Genomic DNA, 27011 nt, shown 5'->3' with positions numbered 1-27011 from the left:
TTAATCAGTGGGGAATGCTGTCTTGGGACCTCTTTGTCTCTCAGGCAAACAAAAAATGTCTCCTGTACGGCTCCAGAGCAGCTCTAGACGGACTCAAAGTGAGATGCCCTTATGCTACCATGGAGGGATCATTTCAGGTATGCTTTCCCTCTCATCTCATTAATACCATGGGTTCTGTAGAAAATCTATCAAAACAGGGCTTGAGTCATCCTTGTTGTGCCCAGCTAGCTGAGATGGTTCTGGTTCAAGGAACAAGTGAGACTTTAAACCATATGCCTGTCAACATCTGACCATTTCCGAACCTGCTAACACAACACAATACCACTATCAAGCATCTCAATCCAGGGCCACTGCAACTCAAGGCCTGGTATTTTGATTGGCATCAGGTGTAGACTTCTTTCATATGGCTTGGGTAGGTAGCAGTGATTACAAATTTATATCTAGATTTGATAGCCAGCACATTGCCACAGCAGTGAACTGGTGAATGTCCTTCAAGCCTCCGGCAAAAGAACAAAGGGAACTCTCAGATATGAGGTGCTTCATTGTTTGTGCCTGGTGACCACAGTTGCATATAAGTGTTTGGCTGATTTTCCATTTAAAGAGGGTTTGTCCCCATCTCCTATGAGATGTACTGATATGATTCAATCTGCACCAATCTTTCCAACATAAATCAAAACCCGGTGGTTCCTTGACAGGGTCAATAACAAGCCTTTTCATTTTTAGTGGTCAAAATGCTCCATGTGGCCCTCCATTGAGCCTCAGCATCAAAGTTCAGTATAAGGGTCTTGATGCAGTTCCATAGAGATTTGCGGGATTTGCATCTTGTCTTTGGTGGGTTCTGAAAGTCATTGGGCAACGGGATCTTCACGTTTGCATTGACATGGTTGAGAAAGTGAGATGTCTGGGTAGCTCTTCTAATCTGTGGAGGCTGGATGTGCAATAGGACTGGGAGCCAGTCGATTGGAGTCAATTTGAGCGTCCCTGACACTATGTGCATGCGTTACTGAGTTGAGCATCAAGGAGGTTAGTATGACTACTGTGAGATGATGCTGGCGCACAGTATTCAGCTGCAAAATATACCAAGGCAATTGTTGCAGTTTGTAAGGTCCATGGACTGGAGCCCCATGATGTTCCGGCCAATTTCCTGATAAGCACGACACAAGACCTCACCTTATCACGGTTGTTCTCGAGGTGTTGTCGAAGGTCACTTCTGGTTCAGTGTAACACCAAAATACTTTGGGTTAGCCTCATGGCTGATGCTCTCAGCACAGAACTTCACAATCAGATGTAGAGCGTTCATATTTCAGGTCAGTTCAATCCATCCTCAACCAAAGCAGGAAGGATTCTACCAGGAGATGCTATTCAGCTAAGTGGAAGTGTTTGTCCTCTGGAGCACAACAATGCCAGGTACCTTCAGAGTCCACTGGGATTCCTGCGATTCTAGAAAAATCTATTTACCCTTGAGACCCTCTCTATTATTTCCCTACAGGTTCATTGAGTAGCAATTAGTGTGTTTCATCCCCTGCATTGATGACCACATCAGCTTCACTCATCCCAGGATGACTAGATTCTGAAGGGACTTATTAGATCCTTTCCACCATTCTTTCATGTCTCACCAAACCTCCCTTTGAACCTTTAGCCACATGTTCTATATCCATTTCATGATTAAAGTTGTTTTCCTAGTCCTCATCGCATCAGCCAGATGGGTCGGTAAGCTGGGAGCAGTCATGGCAGAACCACTATATATTACATTCCATAAAGGTCTCCCTTTGCTGCCACCTGAAATTCATCCCTGTAGTAGTTTCAGAATTTCACAGAAGTCACACCATCCACTTACCGGTAATTTTTTCCAAATCCACATGCCTCTGATGAGGTGAGAAGTCTTCATTATGTAGCTTTCTGAAGAGCAGTGGCCTGTTATCTACAAAGAATAAAAGCAATTAGAAAGACAGTTAGACTTTTTGTTGCCATAGCAGAGAGAGATCGAGGTCAAGCTATGTCTGTTCAGAGACTTTCCAAATGAATCTCTGGCTACATTATTCTGTGTAACTAGTTCACCTGGGGTGGTGAGAGCCCATTCTACTAGATCACAAGCAACCTTGCTGCATGCATCTCTGAGAGATATATCTGTTAGAGATATGTAGGGCAGCTACCTGGAGCTTCTTACGCACCTTCACAAGACATTATGTGTTGGTCTAATCTTCTACTACAGATACAGTTGTGGGGACAGCAGTATTACAGTCAGCCATCACTTCTGCGTCCTCGCTTTCAGCTCCTGTTTGACTACTGCTTGCTAATCTCCCATGTGTGGAATACACATAGGGACCATCACTCAAAGAAAAAATTGAGGTTACTTGCTTGTAACCAGTGGTTCTTTGAGATGTGTAATCCCTATCTGTTTTCCACTACCCGCCCTACATCCTCTCTGCTGTGACTCATAACTGGATTCACAGTAGGAGAAGAAATTGGTGAAGCACTGGTCCACACTGCCCCTTGTGCCCTGGGTTCAAAACGAAAGGAGAACTGGGCGTATGCAAACCAACAAATGCCGCTTACCAAAGATCTCTGGTCTTAGGTGCATGATGCTCATGTGTACCGATGTCGGGAACAGAAATGGACCACACATCTTGAAGAACCTCCAGTTACAGGTTAGTAACCTCCATTTCTACATCATTTGTTACAAAACTTCCCTGGATGCGGTATATTTGATCTCATAAACTAAGTAAAATCTAGACTACTGAGTACCTGAATGGGAAACCTTCAAGGAAAACTCAGGAAACTATAGGAAATGGCATTAATGATTCAGTTGAATGACACCCTTCATATTATTCAGAATCCATACTGAACCACTGCCCTATCATGGTGGTTGGGAGCACTTTTCTGTTAGGTGGTAATTTCTAGATGACACCAAAAACTCCAAGTTCTGACCACTTGTGGTCCTCAACGATCTCATGGAATTTTCACAAGCGTGGAGGTGTTGCCCTTGTTGTCTTGGACAAATTGAAATTTAGTTAAGCAGAATACAATTAACTAAATTTTACTTAAGTTTCCATTGATTTTTTTTAATTTATTTACTCCCAATTTAAATACATCCCATACTATCTAGGTCTCCCAAGGTACTATCATGCATAATCTGGTCACGTCACATGTAGGAACACAATAATAGTTAGTCAGGTAAGACAAATACTATGTAATGATGTTGCAGTGAGGGGTTGAAGAGCTGGTTTATTGTATATTGAACTTCATTTCAGCAGCAGGTGAAGAGATTCTTGTGGCTTAGTGGGGGTGGAGAGACTATATACCTTCATTACACACACTCATGTTTGTGTTATAAATAGGAGTATGAAGTTATATTTGCAGGAAACTGTTTGCCAATCAATGACTTTACATCAAAATTTTAAGCAAAGTTATTTTTCACTTTGAAGCATGTGAAAATGGAAAAAATTACATTTTTCCTTGAATTTTTGTACTTGTGAAATTTCAGACAAGTCGTCCTTTTTTCCCTTTCTGTTATAGTTTGTTATAGTATTGTGGACCACACTGGTCTTTCTCATGAACCTACCTACGTCGTAAAATGAATGCTAATAACTTGAGTGCCAGCATTTTTGTCCCCTTAGCATTAAACCAAGGATCCTTGAAGTCAACGTGATGAAATTTAGGCAAGGCAGGATACACAGATCAGTAACATCACTTATTTGCAAACAGCAGCAGCAAGATCAAAAGGCCACGCAGCATTGACATGAGAAAATATTTGTACAACTGAACACGCACAACAGCTCCTACAAGAGTAGAAGAAGAGTTACTCTCGGCTTTCTCCCTAGGCCAGATACGAGTGTTCTAATGTAAATACTTCTGAATCTTCATGCAGTCTGGCTAATCTCTCCAGACGTGCAGCCTTATTGTCCACAACCAGTGTGTAGCGAAGCGATGACTCACCTGGTCGGCGCCTCCCCCTGGCCGTCTCGGGAATTAGCTCTCCAGAATATGGAGCGCCTCCTCCTGGCCAGTGTCTTGCTTGCCTTAGGGCCCCCGTGTCCCTCCCGGACCCCGGTGCCCTTTACCTTGGAGTTCTGCCCTCTGCAGTACCCCCACATGCTGGGTCTCCCCTCCCAGGGGGGCCCTCAACCCTCTATCCCTACCTTGTCTCAGTGGCTACTGGCAGACATCTAGCCCCCGCTCACTGGGGCAGCCTGCAGTCTGTAAACCGCTCATCACAGGCAAGGGGGTTTGGGCCAGCTGCCTCTGCCTAACCCTGGACTGTACCTCTGCAGCCCCAGTACCTTCTTTAGGCCTTGCACAAGGCCTGCAGCCTGGGGAGTTACAAGGCTGGAGCTCCCCAGTTCCTCTTGCCTTTCCCCAGCACTACTCTACCTCAGGTACCCTTCTCTCCCAGGCAGCCAACTTCTCTCTCCAGAGCTAGAGAGAGACTCCTTCAGCTCCTGGTCCACAGCCCTTTTATCAGGGCCAGCTGGGCCCTGATTGGCATGGCCCCAGCTGTGGCTGCTTCCCCAATCAGCCTAGCTTGGCTGCTTTTAACCCCTGTTCTCCAGGAGTGGGGCAGCTGCCCCACTACACAGTATCAGACATCTTTCCTCTTAAAGATGTAACGAATATGCTAAAAACATAAAAAAACCCCAAAAGTAGAAGACATTTCAGTTGCACATTGTCTGTCTATAACTATCTTGTACAACCCAGTACTTCAAAGTAGGGATTAGTTTTCTAATATAAGCCACATTTTTGTCCAAAACAATTAAATATGACAGTTCCCTATAAAATTAAGATAAGCTTTTGTTAATGTAATGTTCTTTTAATTAATTTAGTCCATCAATATTGGCAAACTCCCTTATCATCCAGGTACAGCTTGCAGTAGTGTCCATGTGATAATGAAAATATAAGTGTGTCCTCCACCAACAGTCCTTAGTTTTGCTGAGAATTACAAGGTATAAGTAAAAGCCCAAAATATCCCCCCTCCCTTTTTTTAAGACTCTGGCGAAGGTGCTACATCTTCTCAGCAAGAATGGCTAATTAATCAGGAAAAATAATCTTGCAGAAGTATGTGTATTCATTACTTCTCCAGCTTGTCTTGCATCTCATAGATGGAAGTGTGTGTTAAGACTCCAAGTAGGGCCATAAATCACTCAATTTTCCTAACTGGGGAGTACCTAATGATATCAAGCTGAAGGAGGAATGATAGGTTCTGTGGATCTGAAGCCTCTAGTAACCATTTGTACAGTCACCCCGGGTGCTTCTATGAAGATTATTTTGTAATCCTACAGTACGAATGTATTTCCCTCTTACTTTATTATCCATTGTCTCCATATTAGCTCTGAGGATTTGATTTTTCTTGAGTAGGCAAACCCTGCTGTTGTAGTACTGTGGTCTTTTACTGGGAAAGAAAATTTCTGTGTAGATGCCTAATATTTTTCACTTTTTGTAATCTGTTGAAGTTATTGTTACTTGTTGGGAGTTGCACGTTTAAGTTGGTATCTCATTGTTTTTTGCTCTGACAGGGTTTTTTAAACTCACGTAAGAGCACAGTAAGTTCTTAGTTTGACAGTAGTTGAAAAAGATCTGTCTTTTGATGGATGAAAAATGAAAAGTTTGCTGTTACAGCAGCCAGTTTATTCTGTCTATTAAGTATTTTAAGATATCGTAAAGAGAAGGAGGGAGAAAAGGGGAACTTTACTCCTAAAAGTGAATAGGAAAAACTCCTGTACAGGACTGCCAAATCATGCGGCAGTGTATGCTAATCTTAAAATGAGGGGAAATGCCTGAGAAAACTGGCTAGATGGGGAAAAATGGCTCCTCTCCTACTGAGATCCTACATCTCCAGTGTTCTTGCCAAACTGGGAGATGGGTAAGTCTCTATCAACTCCTCAGGCCAAATGTTCAGTTTTTTCAAACTACGAAGTTGGGAGATTTATCATTCTTTGGGTACAGTTAAACTCACAGAACTCATAATTTGATTGACACTGTCACAACCAGCATGTGGGCGGTCAGACCTACTGGTCTGAGCAGGAGTTGGGATTCAGACTGAGTCAGATACCACGAGGAGGTCAGAGTCTGAGACAGGCCAGTGAGCAGACTGAGAATCAGTCATCTGAGGGCAGGCAGGGACAGGATATTGGGAGGTCAGAGTCTGAAACAGGCCAGAAGGCAGACTGAGAGACAGGCATCAGGCAGGGTCAGATTACCAAGAGATTGAGGTCAGGCTCCAGGTTACAGACAATCGAATAACGAAGTCGAGGACAAACCAGGGTCAGAAGCCAGAATCTTGGGTCTATTGCAAGCAGAGATGGGCAGGCAGTTTGTGTTGTTGCTAAGGCAGCTCCCTTCATGGCTTCCTGGTTTAAGTCCTAGTACCAGCCAATCAGTGGGCTATGAGGGGCTACCACTCAGGTCCTGCTGGGCAGTACTTCCTGCTGAGCCCAGCCTCACAGGGTCCTCCTGTGGTGATGCAGAGATGTTAGTGGCCCAGAACCCCCAGGGTCCCAGGTTCTAGCTCTGCAGGTTCTTACAGACACCACCGCAACCTTGTGTATGTGCGATTTTCTTACTTTATTTAAGTGATAGGTGTCTGAGACTGTTTTGTAAAATATCTATCACCACTGTTGATCAGAGCTTTAAATTATATACTTTCTTGTTGCTGCAACAGTTGCCACAATTCATACAAAGTTATAACAAATATATTTTTAACTTCTATTGAAAAATATATGGGTGGTGAATATTTTCTAACAGACCAACAACTGAAGTGATAAGAATGTGTGAAGTGTTAGTAGAAATTATTAGGTGCATACTATTCACCTGAACGGTAAGGTTAATTGAAAACAGTTTCCCCCCCCTGAATTAACTGTAAATTGGTGTATCCAAGTTCTCAGTTTTCTTTCACAACATAGGTGTGCAGACAGTTTTACTTGTTTTAATCTTTTCCCATCTGTTCTGTCAGAATTGATTGAGCGATAAGATATGTCAGGGTCTGCATTGTCTTATAATGAATATCTCTAAAGTGTTGAGAGAGACTGTGAGTAAACTGAATGTCAAGTGTGTTCAGTACCCCAAGAAGTCGTCTTTTATGACATTAATGATTAATGCACACAACCGTGTGAAAGTGATTTCTATTGCCTTTAAAAAATAAATCTTATGAACAACAGTTTGTAAGAGACTGACAATGGGATGTGGAGTCTTTCATTCTCATGGTCACAGGAGTGTTTGTCTTAGATTAGTAGAGTTAAAAAATAAAAGTTAAAATCATCAGATTGCTTTTTGGTACCGTATGGTAAACAAACTATGGAGTGCATGAGCTAGTCTCCTCTAATCAGGAAGAAGACTTTGAGAAGCCACTAGGGGCTTGAATCTCTCAAGAAGCAGTAGCAACAGCACTATACTAATCAGTGCTTACTAGTTGTGTGCGGATACATGCTCCTTTCTGTGAAGGGCACCTGCAGATCCTTGTTTGGTTCATTATTTCCATGCCAGGGCAGTAGCAAGGGTTTTTGGAAAACTGTACCCCACTTATGTAAGCAGTATCCCATCACATAGTCACGCCTATAAATGGCTGATAGCATTTGCCTTAAAACCCTGTTCAGTTAGCAGATGGTGAACTCACTAAAACCATTAAATACATTTGATTGACTCACCATTGCAGCTGGATAGAGAAAAGGTGAGAGTGGTTTTCTAGAGATTGACGGCCTCGGGTGTGGATTGTGTTTAATGTCTAAATTGATAAAAGTATAAATATGGGGCAATTATTTTTTCTTGAACTTTTGCTTTAAAAATCATTTTATGTATCAGATATCTGAGTCAGATCTGAAATACAGCTGCCTACCTATTTTAAATAAATTTTGTTAGCTGGTACTGGTATTTTGCTATATCTATATAATAACATAATTAGGTTTGCTAGCCTTTTAAGCATAGTGAAAATTGAAGTTCTTATGCAAATCAACAGCTTAACCCTGTTTGACATTACAATATTGTCCAGTGCCCATAAAACATCTGTAAGAGCACTTAAGTAACTGCATATTCTTGAGGCAAATATTTTGTCGTAGGATATACCTGTAGGGCATTCACTTGCTGTGGGGATGGGTGCCTCTCTCATTCCAGACATCTTTTTCTGGCATCACTGTAGCCCTGATTTGGAGTGCCAGGTGCAATTCTTCAGCTATATGTCTTATGAAGCCCTTCTGGGTATAACAGCAGTTCTAAACGAAAAAGGCAAATAAAATAATCCTACAGCCCACAAAACAATCTGGGCTAATCCTGCTGTTCCTCACAAGACTGAAGATAAGTGGTCTCTGAGGGGGGTGATTGGGTTCCTAAATTCCTGTGTATCTAGGGGGAGTCTGGGCTGTGCACCCTAAGCTCTAAAAAAACCAAACAAATAATGCTCCCTTCCCCCTCCAGAAGTAAAGATGCTCCCCTTTATCTCTTCAGAGGATCCAGGCAGCAGAGGTTCTTCAGGAGCTATTCTGGTAAGCAGCCCTGCTTTGTGGGGCCCAGGAGTTCAAGCTCCGCTTCCCTCTGAGTGCCACCCCGCACTGGGCTTGGATCCTACCATATAAGGAGCTGCCCCTCTCCAGGTTTGACAGTCCTCACAGAAGCAGAAGTTTGGTGCTGATTGTGCCCAGAGTAGCTCTTTAACCGCTTCCTTACTGGTTGGGAACCTGGTCCACTATAGTACACCTTAGCAGTATCTGTGCAGGTCCTTGTTAAAGCACTTTTCCAACCCATACTATGCCCTGTGTTCGATACAAATAAGACTGTATATTTTAGAGTCATTCCAGTGTCTGTTAAAGTTTAATAATCATCACAATTTAATTGTAAATTTAATTTATGGCCACTTTAAGGCCTTAACGAGAATCAGCCTGATAATCTTCTAGTCAAATTCAAATGGCTTATCCTGCTATCTAGACGTACAGGAGTAGGTAAGCAACCCAACATAATCTTTAAGTTGTGACCCGTGGTAACAAATGGCCGGCATGCTCCCTCATTTAAGGGAGCCCATAATATCTCATTTCTTGAGTCTTTCCCCAGTCCACAGTTTTATCCAAGTTGAGCCTCAGTCAGCTTGCTTTTACCCACATCCCAGTCTCCATCAAACACTAGGTAAGTAAGCCAGCTGCAATGACTTGATATGATGAAGTAGAGCTGGCTGTCATCTGCACACTGAAATCACACACACTGTAGCTCACACCTCTTTACTGATCTTCTAGAAGGCTCTTATGCCCTTTGAACAGGAGGGGTGATATTAGAACTTTTGCAACCTTGTATAAAAGAGTCATGGGGGAAAATGAGGAAAAGACAAAAGTGTACTTGAATGATTTGTTTAGCTTGAGTGGTGTACACTTTGGGGGAGGGGGGCGCCAAGCATGTGATTTAAATACGCACCCCTAATTCAAGAAAATGCAGCCGTATAGTCAACATTTCTGTATTTTCTTCCAGTTTCTTTGCAGTTCTGTGCTGTACTCATGAACAACCTTAAAATACTGTTCTTTTGACATTTGTAAACTACTTAACTTTTTATCATGCTCCTTTAAGCTTTACTCTAAAAGGTGTGTGTAACCTATTGAGGTGGAGCATTCCTGACCTCAAGATACATTCCATTTTTTAAAAGTTTTCAGAATTGGTTGAAAAAGATACTGTAGCACTATGAGAAAATACATACACACACAGACACTCACTCTTGTACATATACACTTAATATAGATTTGATCCTAAGAGGTACTGAGCACTAACCAGTGCCATTAACTTTCCACATCCTGTAAATTCTGAAAATTTCTTAAGATAGAATTTTGCACATAATATTTCTGATGTAAAGAAAAAAATAATTTCATGCGTTTACTATGACTTCATTATACACGGTATTAAATTTATATTATAATAAACTGACACACATTTTCCATAATTTAACATTATTTTTTTATTGCTCTTTTTCCTAAACTAAAACCTTTGAATGTACTTGCTTCTCTGGTTGGCTGTAAACCAGGTATTTAAACAAAAATAAAGGGTTGCCAGTTTTGCCAGCTGGGGATGAGAACCCGGCTGGTGATATGCGGGTTCGTGAGGCAGTTAATCCAGTTTTTATGCTTATTTATTATTTTATGTAAAAAGAAGTTAAAAATCACATTTGGCTCTTTCTTTGTACCACTGTTTTGTTGCTGTTGTGGGAATGCAGCAAAAGGTTGCTCATACTTTTTATTATTATTAGGTAAAACCCCACATACAATACACTCCAGCTATTGGCCATGTGATAATGCCGTGTTCAGAAAATGAAAGGTTTTTTTCCTCCATTGCCATTTTCTAACTCATACATGCAGTCCACACCTCATCTTATGTGTAGTATATGTACCATTGTGTCACCGTTTTATTTAGTTAGCCTTTTTCTTGTAATGACAGCAAACAGTAGAAATGACCGCATATGTGAAAAATTTGCCTTTCCTCTAAGTTAGAGAAAATGGTGATTAAAATATTCTAAACATCACAAATTGATATTCAGTTTTTCAGCAAATCGCTTGGAACACTCTCCTACTCATACAATATTTAATCTTAAAAAGCAAAAGTAATTTTAGTTCATTTGGTCACATGTATGTATACAGGAAATTAGTTTAATTTTACACTCTCCAAAATCTCACCCTTTCCTTGAAAGTATCAAATTCTGATATAATAAAAAATATCTGAGTCTCTGTGTTTTGGCATAAATAAATATAATTTATTTATAAATGTATAAAATTATGTATAGCATGAGTTAATTTGTTAAAACTTACTATTCTTGATCTTAGTTCTATACATGACCTTAGTAATATACATTTTCATCATAGTACTCCTAATCTTTAATGATAGTGAAGACTACATATTTGAATATATACATTGACATGAGGCCATTGGAATTGCAATACTGACCCAGATCAGTGGTTCACCTGGTCTGTGTTCTGTCTCTTACCATGGCCAGTATCAAATGCTTTAGAGGAAGGTGCAAGAAGCTCCGTTAGTTGACAGAGTTCTGGAATAACCTGGTCACAGGAAGAAACTTTCCCTAATTTTCAAAGGTTAAAGGTTGCCTTGTGCCCTAAAGCATGAGGGTTTATTTCACTTCGGATTTTTTTTTTTCCTTTTTAAAAAATCCTGTCTAGTGTACCTCTGGATATTCTCATTATCCATATACATCCTCTTCTTTTTTGAATTCTGTTAAGCCTTTGGCCTCAGTGATCGTTTGTGGCAATGAGTTCCACAAGCTAACTGTGTTTGTGTGAAATAGTATTCTTCTTTGAGTGATTGCTCATGTCCATTCGAATAGGTGTATGCACATGCCATGTGCATGATCATCGGAAGTTTTTACCCTAGCGGTACTCTCCAGTCTGGGAAGTGTTGGAGGAGGACCTGGACTACCCCTCCACACCAGACATTTTTGAGACTGTACAGGACTTAATTGCCGTGATGGCACTGTCCCTGGCCTCCTATTCCTGTGCACTGGCTCAGGTGCAAGTGGTGCAAGAACTGGCTGCTGCACCTCTTCTGGCATTGGCATTGGCACTGATGGCAGCACCTCCTATCCAGCACTGGGGCAAGCACACCATGATGCGGCACCTTTCCCCATTGCCACGGTACCGCTCTTCGGCACTGTCAGGATATGCTCCTCCTTGGTCGGGCTTGGATTACTCATCGGAGTCAGAGGCAGAGTTGTATGTGTCCTGGCAGAGCTGATACCAGTCAAGATCACCAATGGCTAGGGGAGTAGAGCCGCATTACTTTGTCCCTCAGAAGGGGTATGAGGACTTCTTCACCCACCCCCTCACCCGGGACCTTGGTGGTCGACACATCAAACCACAAGGAGCGGCAGGGGCAGCCGAGGCCCGCCCCTAAGAATAAAGATGCTAAGAAGCTGGACCTCTGGATGAAAAGTGTACTCGACTGGGGGGTTCCAGCTTCGAATTTCCAACCAGCAGTTGGTACTTAGCTGCTATGTGTACAACTCGTGGAATGCTCTCTCTAAATTTCAGGAGGTGCTTCTGTCAGAATCCCGACAGGAATTTGCTGCAGTCCTGGAAGAGGGCAGGATGGTGGCTAGAACCTCCCTCCAGGCTGCTCTGACTCCGCCAACTCGGCAGTGCTAACCATGGCTATGGGCATCACAATGAGGCGTAGCTCATGGTTACAGATCTCGGGACTCCCGGCGGAGATCCAGAACACCGTACAGGACCTCTCATTTGACTGTGAGGGGCTGTTCACTGACAAGATGGACTCGAGACTGCACAGGCTCAAGGACTTGCGAGCAACCCTCAAGTTTCTGGGAATTCACACACAAGCACCCCAAAAAAAACCCTTCAAGCCTCATCTCCTCTCACAATTCTATCCAGGTCCCCCCAGGCAGGACTATAATCGAAGGAGGGGCAGAAACAACAGGAGGCATCCCCCACAGTCCTCCGGCCCGTGTTGGCTCCTCCAAGCAGCCCCCTGGCTCTAAGCTGAATTTTTGAAGGTGTGCCCAGGGATGGAGCGCTGGCCCAAATCCTGGATTTTTGCCCTCCCTTTGTGAATAGTCTGTCCCACTTCTGCCATGCCTGGGCCCAGATTACTTCAGATTGCTGGGTCCTGAGCACAGTATGGGTGGGATATTCTATCCAATTCTGTGCCCTCCCACCAGCCTTCCCCGTCCCTCTTCAGGGAGCCCTCTCATGAGCAACTTTTGCTACAGGAGGTGCAATCGCTCCTCGTGCTGGGAGCAATAGAGGAGGTTCCTCAGGAGTTCAGGGGTAAGGGGCTCTGCTCCCAATATTTCCTCATCCCGACGGACAAGGGTGGACTCAGGCCTATCCTGGATCTGTGAAACTTCAACATGTTCATAAGAAAGCTGAAGTTTCTTATGGTCCCTCTGGCCACCATCATTCCTTCCCTGGATCTGGGGGACTGGTACGCCGCCCTCGACTTGAAGGACGCGTACTTTCATATATCAATTATTCTGTCACACAGGAGATTCCTGAGATCCATAGTCAGTGGCCTGCACTATCGGTTCACTCTACGAACTATTTTCAGCAGCCTGGGGCTCATTCTGAATGTGTCTAAGTCAGTGTTGGGCAACCTGCGGCCCGTGTCGCTAGACAGTTTGTTTACATTTGCACAGTTGCCCACAGCTCCCAGTGGCCACGATTCGCCATTTCCGGCCAATGGGAGCTGTGGAAGTGGCTCATGCTGCAGGAACGTGCTGGATGCTGCAAGGAGGAACTGCGTAAATGGCGGGTTGGCAGGGACCTATATACACCGCCACAAAGGCACCGCTCGGGGAAAAACTTGCGACAATCGTGCACACAGCGCGTGCACACAGCTATTAGAATGGACATGAGCGACACATCTCGAAGAACAACAGTTACGAAAGGTAGGTAACAGTCTTTTCTCCATTTATTTGTTTCAGATTTACTCCCTTTCAATTTCAGCATTCAACAATAGAGCAACTACATAAAGGTCTTCTAAAGTAGTACTGATATAATCCAGCCATTTCTGTTTGTCTTCATCACCTCTCACCTTGGCTATTGCAATTCCATTTTCGGTCCTCTCCCAAAAGGCTTAGGCCAGGGGTGGCCAATCTGAGCCTGAGAAGGAGCCAGAATTTATCAATGTACATTGCCAAAGAGCAACAGTAATACGTCAGCAGGCCCTCGTCAGCCCCGCTTCCAGCGCCTCCCACCCACCGGCAGCCCCGCAGATCAGCGCCTCTCCCTCTCTACCTCCCCACCCCACACCTCCTGATCAGCTGTTTTGTGGCATGTAGGAGGTTCTGGGGGGGAGAGGGAGGAGCGAGGGCACGGCAGGCTCAGGGGAGGGTATGGGAAGGGGTGGAGTCGGGGCAGGGCCTGTGGCAGAGCCAGGGGTTGAGCAGTGAGCACCCCCTGGCACATTGGAAAGTTGGCGCCTGGAGCTCCAGCCCTGGAGTCGGTGCCTATACAAGGTGCCGCATATTAACTTCTGAAGAGCTGCATGTGGCTCCGGAGGCACAGGTTGGCCACCCCTGGCTTAGGCCTTCAGACCCCAGCATGTGCAGATGCTGCTGGCTGCTTTGTCACAAGTACAAAGAATTGCATCCCCATGCCCAAACAGTTATACTGGATCCTTGTTCATTCCAAGGTCCCAGATAAATTTGGCTTTCTCTTTTTTTAAATAAACCTTTTTCCCCCTGTATCTCTGCATTGACTGTAACTGACCTCCTGGGCCTTGTGTCTCTCTACTTCCATTCCAGTTCACTTCACTTATCTGACCACTCCTTTGGCTACTCAATACAGTTTTGTCGTTGTGAAATCCTTCTCCTTAGCAGCTGCTTTTGTCTTGAACAGCCTTCCGCTATCTCTGCATCTTTGTTATCAAGTCACAAAGGAAAACCTCTTATATCCTTTACCTGTGTCTCTTAAATTATCTCTATAGTGTATTATTCAGGTCTATAATTCATTATATTGAACTCTTAAAAAGTTTTGGGTTATTGTTTATTTAAAAGATGCTTTACAAAATAAAGTTGCATTATGTATTTTGCCTCTTAACTGTATCTGTCCTGAGTAAATATTTGTGCCCTGTGCACTTAAAATTAGTGTATTTCATATGAAGGAATTCATATTATTAACTTCTAATTGTCACACAGTTTTTAAGGCTCTTAGATGAGTAATTAAAGGAATTTGAACAAATCAGCACTTTTCAGGATGCCTGTATATATGTATATACACATTGTACCTCTCAACTGCATTGCTTTTAGGGCTTCTTTATGGCCATGTTCCACTGTGATACGTTTCTCCATTTCATTATGAAAGTGTATTAAAATCAGCTTGTCTAGGTTGCTTATCTCCATTCTCTTGGGGGATATTGGGGTGAGGGGTTGTGGCATAAGAAGTCCTCTAGAGCCATAAACAGTGGAGACAAGCGTATTTCAATGCACCAGAATCAGTTCTGGTATTCTGTGCTTTGGACTGTGAAGGGAAGTGTAGCTGGGGGTCCAGCATATAAACAGCCTGCTAGGAAGCTATGCATACTTTGAGTATTAAAATGTTAGTCTTAGACTCTCCTGCTGCAGTTGGAGAGCCCAAGTGAGGAGAGGACGTAGTTGGGGAGGAGGAGAGAGAAAACCCCTAGGACAGGAGTCAGAGAGGATCTAAAGACAGCGCCGGTGGTTGATGGCCAGTAGATCAAGCTTCCCTTCCTCTCCTGAAATGGAGGGCCCTGTGATAGGATAATGGGGAAGGAATGGGGGAGAACAGGGGAAGGAAAAATGCACTGGTCACATTGATAACAACCTTCTCTGTTCTGTTTGTCTCAGACATTTATATAAATAACAATTGTGCAGCCACAGCACCATTTAGCATGAATAGAATTTCAACCAGGACTGGCTGGGCTCAATTTTGTAATAAGCAATAAACTTTGTAGGGTCAGTGCCTCTGTGTCCAATGTTTTGGGAATCTCTGCCCCATATTACAGCATGGCAAGGTTGAAAGATATGTTAATACATGAAAACCTTCAATCTAAATGGATTGAAAAGATCGGTTTGAAACTCCATATGATTTATGCTTGGTTTTTTTTTATTTGTATTTTAGGTATTAGAAGACAATGACTATGGTCGTGCAGTGGACTGGTGGGGCCTGGGAGTTGTCATGTATGAAATGATGTGTGGGAGATTACCATTCTACAACCAGGATCATGAGAAACTGTTTGAACTAATACTAATGGAGGACATAAAATTCCCTCGAACTCTCTCGTCAGATGCGAAGTCATTACTTTCGGGTCTCTTGATAAAAGATCCAAATAAACGGTGAGTGTAAAAGAACTCTGAGATATAAATCTTAACTTCATTAAATTAGAAAAATGAAATTAACGTAATGAATAAGACAAAATTGTCTAGGCTAATGCTATCCTGGGCAGGTCGTGGGGGGTGGGAAGTATAGAGAGAGAGAGAATGCATAACCACTGAGTGAGCTGCCGTGATAGGGAGAGTTTGGCTACAGGGGGAAGAGTCCCAAGGATTTAACAATTAAATAGTCACCCATTCTCCTAGAAAAGCAACTGACCGAATAAAGAAAAGCCAGTACACTTTACAAACATACCATAAATTTAGTCTAAATAAAAAAGTCCCCAGGGTAAAAATGCAGGCAAGAAGACAAGTAGCAGGGTGCAGGCTACCCAGTTTATTGCACTGAGTGCAACGTGTATGATAACTTGCCTCATAGGCAGGTGGCATATGTGCATGTGTGGTGCAAGCAACTCATGGCCCTCAGGAACAGAGTACGGGCTCCTGAGGCCAGAGTGGCTGAACTGGAGGAGTGAAAGGAGACAGAGAGGTGCATAGAGGAGACTTTTAGGGATGTAGTAGAGCGGTCTCTCCTCCTGTCTGACCATCCCTGTTCTGTTAATGAGGACAAAAATCTTGGGGCAGGAGAGCATCAAACTTGAGCAGAGGGAAACAATCCCATTGTTGGGACCCACCTTTGAGAGCATGTCATGATATCCTCTCACACTGAGGATATTCCTCCGGGGGCAGAGACTCCAATTACTGGGAATAGACAGGCAATAGTAGTGAGGGTTTCAATTATTAGAAATATAGGTAGTTGGGTATGTAATGAGTGGGAGAACTGCATGGTGAATTGTCTGCTGGGTGTGAAGGTAACTGATTTCACAAGACATCTAGGTAAACATACAGGTGGTGCTGGGGTGGAGCCAGTGCTTGTGGTACATGTAGGTACTAATGACACAGTGAAAAGTAGGAGAGAGGTCCTTGAGGCTCAATTTAGGCTGCTAGGTAAGAGATTAAAGTTCAGGACATCCGTGGCAGCATTCTCTGCAGTTCTTCCAGTTCCACATGCAGGGCCAGTAGGACAGGCTGAACTGCATGATCTCAGTGCATGGATAAAACAACGGTGTGGGGAGGAGGGATTTAAGTGTATTAGGAACTGGGGAACCTTCTGGGGAAGGAGTAGGTTTTAAAGGAGGGATGGGCTCCACTTAAATCAAAATGGAAATCGCTGCTGGCATGTAAAATTAAAAAGGATTATAGAGGATTTTTTAAACTAAGGGCTGGCAGGTGTGAAGGAGCACATGATTTGGGCAGAGAGATCCCTTAGGGTTGAATTTTTAAAGGGGGAACGCTATAGCCTAGTAAAGAGAATAGTAAAGGAGTTGGTAAAGTACAGGTAGGAGCTAGTGAGGAACAGTCAAATGAAACAGAGTCCCGTTTAAAAATAACACATGATGGCAAGCAACTGAATATTGACTAAATGTACAAGTGCTTATATGTATGTTAGAAGTCTAAATACTTAGACGGATGAACTAGAGTGCCCGGCATTAAATGAGGCTTTGATACAACAGCATCATGGAAATTTGGTGAATGAGAATAATCAATGGGGCACAGAAATACCAGGGCCTAAAATATATAGGAGTGAACAGAGTAGATCACGCTGGTCGGGGGAGTGGTACTATATGTGAAAGAAAGCAAATAGAGTCAAATAAGGTAAAAATCTTAAATGAAACAATGTGTACCATAGAAAAGCTCTATGGATAGAAATCCCATTCTTGAATATTGAGTATAGCAATAGGAAATACACTAGTGACCACAGTGGTGACGATTTTGAAATGCTAAGAGAGGTCAGAGAGGCTACAAAAGCAGAAAGTGCGGTAATAATGGGTGATTTCAACTATCCTCTTATTGACTACCCAGTCCCTTTGCATGATGCAGAGAGAAAATTTCTAGACACTACAAATGACTGCTTTTTGGAGCAGCTAGTCCTGGAACCCATGAGGGGAGAGGCAATACTTGATTTAGTCCTAAGTGGAGCCCAGGTTCAAGAGGTAACTATAGCTGAACCTGTAGGTAGTAGTTCCCATAATGTAATTAAATTTATCATCCTTGTAGCAGTGAAAATACCAAAAAAACCACCATGGTAACATTTAACTTTAAAAGGGGAACTACACAAAAATGAGGACTTGTTAGATGGAAATTAAAAGGAGCTGTCATAAAGGTTAAATTCCTATAAACAGCATGGGGAGTGTTTAAAACACCGTAATAGAGACTAAGACAAAGTGTATACCCCAAATCAAAAAAGACAATAAGAGGACCAAAAGAATGCCACCATGGCTAAACAGTAGAGTAATGGTGCCCATTAGAGGCAAAAAGGGTTCCTTCTAAATTTGGAAGTCAAAACTTAGTGAGGATAATTGAAAGGAGTACAAACTCTGGCAAGTTAAGTATAAAAGTATTAACATCATAGGCCAAGAAAGAATTTGAGGAGCAGCTTGCTAAAGATGCACAAATTAACGGTAAGAGTTTTTTAAAGTACATCAGAAGCATGAAGTCTGACAAGCAGTCAGTGGTGCCACTAGGTGACAAAGGTGCTAAAGGAGCACTCAAAGAAGACAAGGCCATTGCAGAGAAGCTAAATGAATTCTTTGCATCGGTGTTCACTGCAAAGAATGTGGGGGAACTATCCACATCAGTGCTATTCTTTTTGGGAGACAAATCTGAAGTACTGTCCCACATTGATGTGTCAACAAGAAGAGGTTTTGGAACAAATTGAGAAATTAAACCGTAATAAGTCACCAGGACCAGATGGTATTCACCCAAGAGTGCTGAAGGAACTCAAATACTAAATTGCAGAACTACTAACTACAACTAACTGTTACTAACTGTAGTATGTAACCTATTGCTGAAACAAGCCTGTCTATCCAATAACTGGAACTAATGTAATACCAATTTTTAAAGAGGGTTCCAGTGGTGATCCTGGCAATTATTAACCAGTCTGTTAGAATTTGTTGAAGGGGGTCAACAGTCATGTGGATAAAGGTGATCCTTTACTACAATATACAATATAGTGTATTTGGATTTTTCAGAAAGCCTTTGACAAGATCTGTCACAAAAGGCTCTTAAGGAAACAAATCATGGGATAACAGGAAAGATCCTCTCATGGATCCTAACTGGTTAAACTAAAGGAAACAGAGGGTAGGAATAAATTATCAGTTTTCGGAATGGAGAGGTAAACAGCAAGGTCCCTCAAGGATCTGTATTGGGACCTGCATTGTTAGCATATTCATGGATGATTGATCTGAAAAAGGGAATGAACATATTCAAGATAGTTAAGTCCAAAGCTGACTGCAAACAGTTACAAAGGGATCTCAGAAAACTGGGTGACTGGGGAACAAAATAGCACATGAAATTCAACATTGATTAGCATAAGGTAATGCACATTGGAAAATATAATCCCAACTTCACTTGTATAATAATAAATTATGTATAAATGTATACATATGTATTAATTAGCTGTTACTACACCTCTACCCCGATATAACACGGTCTCACCTATAAGACAATAAGATTTTTTGGTTCCCGAGGACCGCGTTATATCTGGGTAGGGAGAGGAACCGCTCCCTGCCCCAGCTCACCTCCACTCTGCCTCCGTCTCCGCCTCCTCCCATGAGTGCGCCACCGCTCCTTTTCTCCCTCCATTCCAGGCTTGCCACATCAATCAGCTGTTTGGTGCAGGGGCGTGGGATGGGAGGAGAAGCGGAGCAGCGGCAGCGTGCTCAGGGGAGGAGGCAAAGGCAGAGTGGAGGTGAGCTGGGGCCAGGAGCGATTCCTGTGCCCCCCCCCCCCCGCCCCAGCTCACCTCCGCTCTGCCTCCTCCCACAAGTGCGCCACAGCTCCACAGCCTGGGAGGGGGAGAAGCGGAGCTGCGGTGTGCTCATGGGAGGAGGCGGAGGCGAGCTGGGGCGGAGGGGCGCAGCAAGTAAGGGCGGGGGCTCAGAGGAACCGCTTGTGGTAACACAAATTCGGATAAAGATAGATTTTTTTTTTCCCTTATGTGCAAGACAGATGGGTGCACTTGGTAGTGCAAAATTCTTAAACATTAATCTGCCCCACCATAAAGTAGTGCTCATGTGTATACTGTTTTGAGCTTTTTATTTATGTATGTGCACATATAAAAGATACAACTTTGATAAATTGTAGATACCCCCAAAGAAACACAAAACAAGTGATAAGGGATTGGGGAACATGTCTTATTTGGAGAGGTTTGGAAATGTAGTTAGTATATTTAGTTAAAAGAAGCCACAAAGGAAGACTCTATATTAATACTTGAGCAGCGTAAAAATAGAATGGAAAGGGAAATATCTTTAATTTATTGTTAATGGTGATCATATGAATGAGTAATGGACTGACCTAGAAAAAAATAGGTTAGAGTTCAGAAGTATTTATTTTGCCTCAGGATAGCCATGTGTGGGATCTACTTGAGGTTATCATTTTGAGCTCGTAAGGCTTGTGTGGATAGGTTTACACTATTGTTAGCCTTGCCCAAAGCAAAAGAAAATCTAGTTTGGATTGGAGGATGATTGCATTTTAATTTGTCAATTATCTGCTGATAAATTATCACACACACATTAAATTAATTCTTACTCATTTGCTCCCACCCCTTTCTAAATTTAATAACAAAAGAAATTGAAGACACAGAATCAAATCTGAAGTTTCAGCTAGTGTGCAAAAATTTATAAAGGATACAGCAGCAGAATAACCAGAAGGAATTTTTAAACTAAAGGCCCAGGCAAAATACTACTACCATTATGTTATCCAAGTGGTAGGGACAGTTTTAGCTTATTGCAGTCATGGAAGGGAATTGGAGAGACCTTGTTCTACTTAGAAGAAAACAATAGATACAAATACAATAAAAAGAGTAGAGCCAAATAAATAGCCAAAGTCATAATTATATGAGGCCTATGTCTGAAATGTTAATGGAGGGCTACTTTGATAGCTTAAGCATTCTTCCAGTTGCTGATGTGGGCAAGCTATAGATTTGAAAAAGACCCTTGAATTTTCTGTGGAGATTAAAAAGAAAAATTCTTCACTCCACACTTTTTTTTAAACCTTTTCTCATCATTGACACCTTAGATAAGTATGTCTGAGGGAACATGTGAAAATATCTCTGCTTTATATCTCTTGGTGGTATGAACTCTAGGTCATAGTAAGGTGTGTTTGATCTGAGACATGTATGTGGCGGTAGCAGAATATATTCAATTCCAAGTAGCATGCAGGGTAACCTAGTGTTTTCTCTGTAAATTTGTGAAACATTACCGCCTGGAGTAGTTAATCCAGGTTAAGGTGCTCAATATTTAAAAAAAAAAAAAATCTGTTTCCAGGTTGTGTGTGTTAAGTATACATACCTAGATTTCAGTTGTTTTAATGTGATTCCTTTATGTGGTTGGTGATGTGAAAAAATGAAAATATAGCAGTTATGCATAGATATCTTTAATTTGAATTGATTGCAGGGTGAGGCTGTATGGTAGCTGGGTGGATATCTCCTTATTTTTGTCTCTTATTTTTAAATAAATATTTAATTCAGTAAATTAAAGTAGTGTTTAATTCAGTATAGAGAATATCTTCTTGGACTAAAATAAATATTTGTTTGTATAGCAACACATGATGCTTTTTAATCTCCAAGCATGGTGATCTTTCAAAAATATTAACTTTTAGAGTTGGAAAAAAATAGTTCCCTGTAATTCTTCTTTGCAGATAGTAGTATTTATGATAGAGCAATATTTACCAACCAACTTTGTTTGGGGTATGGATGGTAGCCACTGACACACGGGGAGAGGGTTAACTGCAGCTTGGCTTCTCCTTGCACAGATGATCTCGAAAGATATTGAGAGGCCAGGCTGGTGACTGCAGGCCAATCAGGTTCCTTACTAGAGAGGCAGGAAACTCTGAATAATTGCTTGGGAAACAAAAAGGGAATGATGTGTTGGAATAAGGAGGACTCCATGCCCCAGTGGCTAAGGTGATGACCCAGGCTTGGATTTTTCTGTTTCAATTTCTGGCAATATAAGACCAGTCTGTTTTGTTTGTGGGAATTACTGCTCTTTGAGCACACTGAAATAATAAGCCTTAAAGAGAAACACAGATGGTTTGAAAGACTGCTCTGGGCTTTTTATTTTATTGTCTAATCCGTCTGATGAAACACACTGCCTGTTTATACCACCTTCCTTACTAAGGTTTGACATTTGTCCTTTTTATTCTTGATTATTTTCTTATCTTTAGTTATTATAAAATTATAAGAGTTCAAGGCCAAAAGGGACCACCAGATCATCCAGTTTGACCTCTGGTATATAACAGGCCACTAAACACCACTCAGCCACCTCCACACCAAGCCCAACAATCAGAATTAGACCAAAGTATTGCAGCCCTCAGGAAACTAAAATACTGTGTGCCACAGGTAAAGAGCTGGAGGGACCGAGGTGCACTAATGCCTGAGGCCCCTCAGTGTAAGTGGTATAATCCTAGCAAGAGATTTGCGCCCCATGCAGAAGTAGGCGAAAAGCTCCCAAGGTCCCTGCCAATCTGACCCAGAGGAAATTCCTTCCCAACTCTGAATATGATAATCGGTTAGACCCTGAGCATGAAAGCAAAACTCAGCAGCCAAGTACCTGGGAGAGAGAATTCTCAAAACCACCTCAGAGCATAGGCTCATTCCATCCTCTATCCAATCTCCAGCTGTGGCCATCTCCAGTACTTCAGAGGAAGGAGGCAGAGAGAATATACTGCGGGGAAGGAAGGAACATTCCCTTCCTCACGAAAGTTGGTAGACTACTGACATGCTGAAAACTGAATTTATCTATTTAAAAAAAAAAAAAAAAGGCAGTGAAAGTGTAGGCTTCTCTTCAACTGTCGTCCAAGGACACTGGACCTTGATTGGCACTGGTCTCATGGGGTATGACTACACTACGATAAAAGACCCATGGCAGAGCCGCAGCTGGCCGGGGTCAGCTGACTTGGGCTTGGGCTGTAGGACTATAAAATTGCAGTGTAGACATTCGGCTTGGGCTGGAGTCTGGGCTTTGAGACCCTCCCTCCTTGAAGGGTCTCAGATGTTTGCCTTCAGTAAAAACCCAAACCTCTATACTGCAGTTTTTTAGCCTCACAGCCCAAGCCTTGTTATTTCAAATAATCTAATCTGGGCTAGCCATGGGTTTTTTACTGCAATGTAGACATACCTGTGGAGTGAATACTTCACTATCTTTGTGTCCCCTTGAGGTGGAGGGTCCAGATTCATAGATTTGCCCTAAATTTGTCTTTGTTTGTGCCTCAGTTTAGACTTAGAATGACTACTTCTGGGAATGAGAGAATAGTTCAGTCCTCAATGAATCCAAACAAAACAAGACTAGTAACAGTGTCATTTTTATAAAGGGGTTTTTGTCCACTAGGAAGTGGACCTGATAATCACCCAGCCCTTTTTAAATTGAAAACTCTTAATGGAACCGAGATTGGTTTGGCAATGAGTTGGGTTTACTGATTGCTATTTAGTTGAATAGGTTTGGATAAAATAAAAAAAATTTTTTTAAATTTTTACGTAAAATCTGGTTTAGCCTTTGTTCTACATAGTCTCTTGATGTAAAGAATCTTGCCAGTTATTGACAGGTCTCTTTTTGGGGAGGGTTATTGAGAAAATGGTGTTGGAACACTTCCAGATGTATTTCTCAATCCCCACTAGTCTGGTTTGAGATGTCATTATAACACTAAGATAGAATTGAACTCTATTGTCCTCTTGTTGGATGCATATAAAGTGCGCACTTTATAGCAGTGATTCTCAAACCTTTTTTTTCATGGACCACTTGAAAATTGCTGAGGGTCTCGACGGACCACTTAATGATCTTTCCAAATGTTGTTTGTACCGTTAGTTAAATATTGTAAAGCACTTTAGATAAAAGCACTATATATTAAAAAAAACCTTAATAATTAACGTTTTTTGTTCTACAGATAAAAACACACAACTCATATTTTAATATCAGTAGTCTTTTATGTTTCTAATGCAATGGATGTGCCCTCTCTCTCCCCTTCTGCGTCAGCCACAGAGCTGAGCTGGGAAGCAGGGGGGGTCTCTCCCCCACCACAGAGCTGAGGCGGGGAAAGAGGGCCATCTCTCCCGGCAGCCGCAGCCATGGAGCTGGGGAAAGTCATCTCTTTCCCTGGCCACCACAGCCCTGCATGTCCCAAATTCCCCCTGCCCCCTCTTCTCACTGCATGGCTCCATTAATTAGGTGGGTGGACTTTCATTCTGTCGTGTGCGGCCACCCAGGTGTGCACCTTAGAGGGAACTATCCATAGACCACCTGAATGGAGCTCACAGACCACTATTTGAGAACCTCTGCTCTATAGTATATGTCTCAAGAACCTTTTCTTATCTCATCTGAGGGACTAGGGTGTGGGACAGGACTGCCTTAATGTGTCTTTTCTGTGCTGAAGAATACATGTATTAGTGGATATAAGAGGCACCGGTTGGTTATATGCCTCACTGTGAAATTTTTCACTAATTCATGTTTCTTGCTGTCTCTTCCTGTGCGTAATACAGAGACAGAATTTTCAAATTCTCAAAGAAACATAACCATTTGTTTTCCATCTAACACCTGTATATCAGTCACTTGACTATACATTCTAACTACTTGTCTGCTGTGCTGTCAGTATAAAACAGAGACAGACCACTACTAAAAATGGTTGTATGGATCCAGCTCATTTTGGCATGATTTACAGTAGAACTTGACAGTTGTGAATACCAGAGTTGCGAACTGACCAGTCAACCACACACCTCATTTGGAACCAGAAGTATGCAATCAGCAGCAGCAGACACAAATAAAAAAAGCAAGTACAGTACAGTGTTAAATGTAAATTACTAAAACAAGGGGGAAAGTTTAAAACAAAGATTGGCAAGGTAAGGAAACTGTTTCTGTGCTTGTTTCATTTAAATTAAGATGATTAAAACCAGCATTTTTCTTCTGCTTAGTAAAATTTCAAAGCTGCATTAAGTCAATGTTCAATTGAAAACTTCTGAAAGAAGAACCATAACATTTTGTTCAGTTACGAACAACCGCCATTCCCAAGGTGTTCGTAACTCTGATGTTCTACTGTATCTATGTTGCTGGATAATATCAATATTGTGTACTCATAATTTAGAGAGCGTAACATATTATGCTTGTTCTTTGACTGACAGGTGATTTTCTCAAAAAGAAATTATAGTTAGTATGCTGTATAATTCAAAGTCCCCTGTTTGGCCACCATGGTGTCATTGTTTTAGACCATTGGCTAGGCATTCTTATTTGAGGGCTCTACTCGTGGAACTCACTCCTGATGGTTTGCCAGAGTCTGGGTTTGGCAAGCTTCAGGCCACAATGAGTGGTGTGGATATTTAGAGCAGCCTTTAAATAACCTCCTCAGCAAGCTACAATGTATTAATTTATGCTTAATTATCTCATATTCTGACTATTTTATGGTAAATAGTTAATGGTTACAAAATCCTGATGCTACAGCAATGGGCACTGTATAAAAATACATACATAATACATGAATTGTTGTTGATTCATTTTGGTGCCTCACACTTCCCCTGCAAATTTGTATAGTGATATATTTTTTTCCAATACTGTCAGACTCCTTGGCCTTTCATTAAAACTAAAGTAAGCTCAGTTATAGAGTTGGTGATTTGTAGATGAAGCTTGACATATACAGTAATGAACAATTCAGTGGGAATAACCGAATAGCCTATCTGTCAAATGGAGCACTGTGTCAAATATCTTTATTATGAGCTCTATTGTCGTGGTCACCTGAATGTAGCATTTCCTACTGAAAAGGGACAGAATTGTATCTAAATATTCATGACCAAACTGCTAATCTCCCAACAATTATGATAAATTAGTCTCATTTTAGGAACAACATTTGTATAATGTGTAATCTTTTTTTCTCTCCTTAGCCTTGGTGGAGGCCCAGATGATGCAAAAGAAATTATGCGGCATAGTTTCTTTGTTGGAGTAAACTGGCAAGATGTATACGATAAAAAGGTAGGTCTCATATGGCATGGAATAGTCTGGTTTCTGCGTGATAATCAATTGAAATGATTACTGAACTTCTAGTTTCTAAAATTATACATAAATTACTTTGCTACTTTTTGATATTCTAGTATACTAATAGCCAGTTTACTTGTTTATAGTTTTAATGTACTACTACTAACTTGGAAATAGTCTAAATACAAAGTATGCCAAAAATAAACTAGAATCACTTAAGATTTTCCTTTAATTGTTTAAATGTTCAAGTCCTGTGTGTGTCCGTCCGTTCCCCCCCTTCCCCATCACACTCCAATAACCAATAGCCAATAACTTTAACCAAAAAATGAAGAGGCGGTGGAGAAAAAATGTCAGTGATGATGTGTGAGAAAGTATGAACACTGTGTTTCTGACTTGTCTCATTTTCTTTCAACTCCATACACCGGCAAAGAAGTATTATTTAATGATACATATTTATTTGGAGCCAGTAGTTATATTATGTATTGTTGTTTTTCCTTTTTTAGGATCACATTATGTTGTTAACAGAAACTGTATTCAAAATTGGACCATTTTAATTATGAAACTTTTAAAAAATTATATCTGTTTTTTATTCGAAAAAGACTGTCATCATTTAAATATTGAATCCTTCTTGAAAAGGATGGATGGCAAGTAGGCATTTTCTGATGTCTTTGTACCCAGCAGAAGCCTTTCTTTGAGATGGGTTGTAAAAGAGAGTCTAACAAAACTAGTGTGGCATTAAAATACTGAGCCAAAATCACTCATGATGTAACTGGTACAACTCGATTAACGTCAATGACATCACACATGTTTACTCTAGTGAGTTAATTTGGCTCACTGTGTATAATTCTATGCCTGTTACTGTGATCCTGGACATTTCTCAGATGATTTCTGGAAAGAAGGTGGTTAGTTTATTTTCCCTCTGGAAGTGAAATTGAGTTTGATTTAAGCTGTTTTATAAACTGACTGTGTAGATAGACATTTTTGTAGTATTTGGGGTAACTTATGTATTGTTATAGGTCCCTGGTATTCTGACAGGATCATCTGGCATCTCTGCCAACTGATCTACCTGCCAAATAAGTCATATCTTTTATAAGTTATGTTGTCTTTCTGATTTGTTTTTGCTCAAATGAAGGGAGGATCAAAACCACATGCAGGGACAGAACATGTTTGTGCTGCTGTGACATACT

The 27011-nt window shown here is 41.7% G+C and overlaps 1 protein-coding gene across 10 annotated transcripts in view; it reads left to right on the top strand.

The window, feature by feature from the left end:
* Positions 1-27011, top strand: part of AKT3 (AKT serine/threonine kinase 3) — a 258802-nt gene that overhangs the window by 203772 nt on the left and 28019 nt on the right. For all 10 annotated transcript variants that reach the window (XM_073338268.1, XM_073338267.1, XM_073338266.1 and 7 more), the window contains 2 exons: positions 15561-15775; positions 25734-25821. In XM_073338268.1, coding sequence (XP_073194369.1) covers positions 15561-15775; positions 25734-25821 — 303 coding nt within the window. The remainder of the gene's footprint in view (positions 1-15560; positions 15776-25733; positions 25822-27011) is intronic.

Source organism: Lepidochelys kempii, chromosome 3, assembly GCF_965140265.1.
Source record: "Lepidochelys kempii isolate rLepKem1 chromosome 3, rLepKem1.hap2, whole genome shotgun sequence".
Lineage (NCBI taxonomy): Eukaryota > Metazoa > Chordata > Testudines > Cheloniidae > Lepidochelys > Lepidochelys kempii.
The sequence above is the reverse complement of the archived record's forward strand: the minus strand, read 5'-3'. Positions and strand labels throughout refer to the sequence as shown.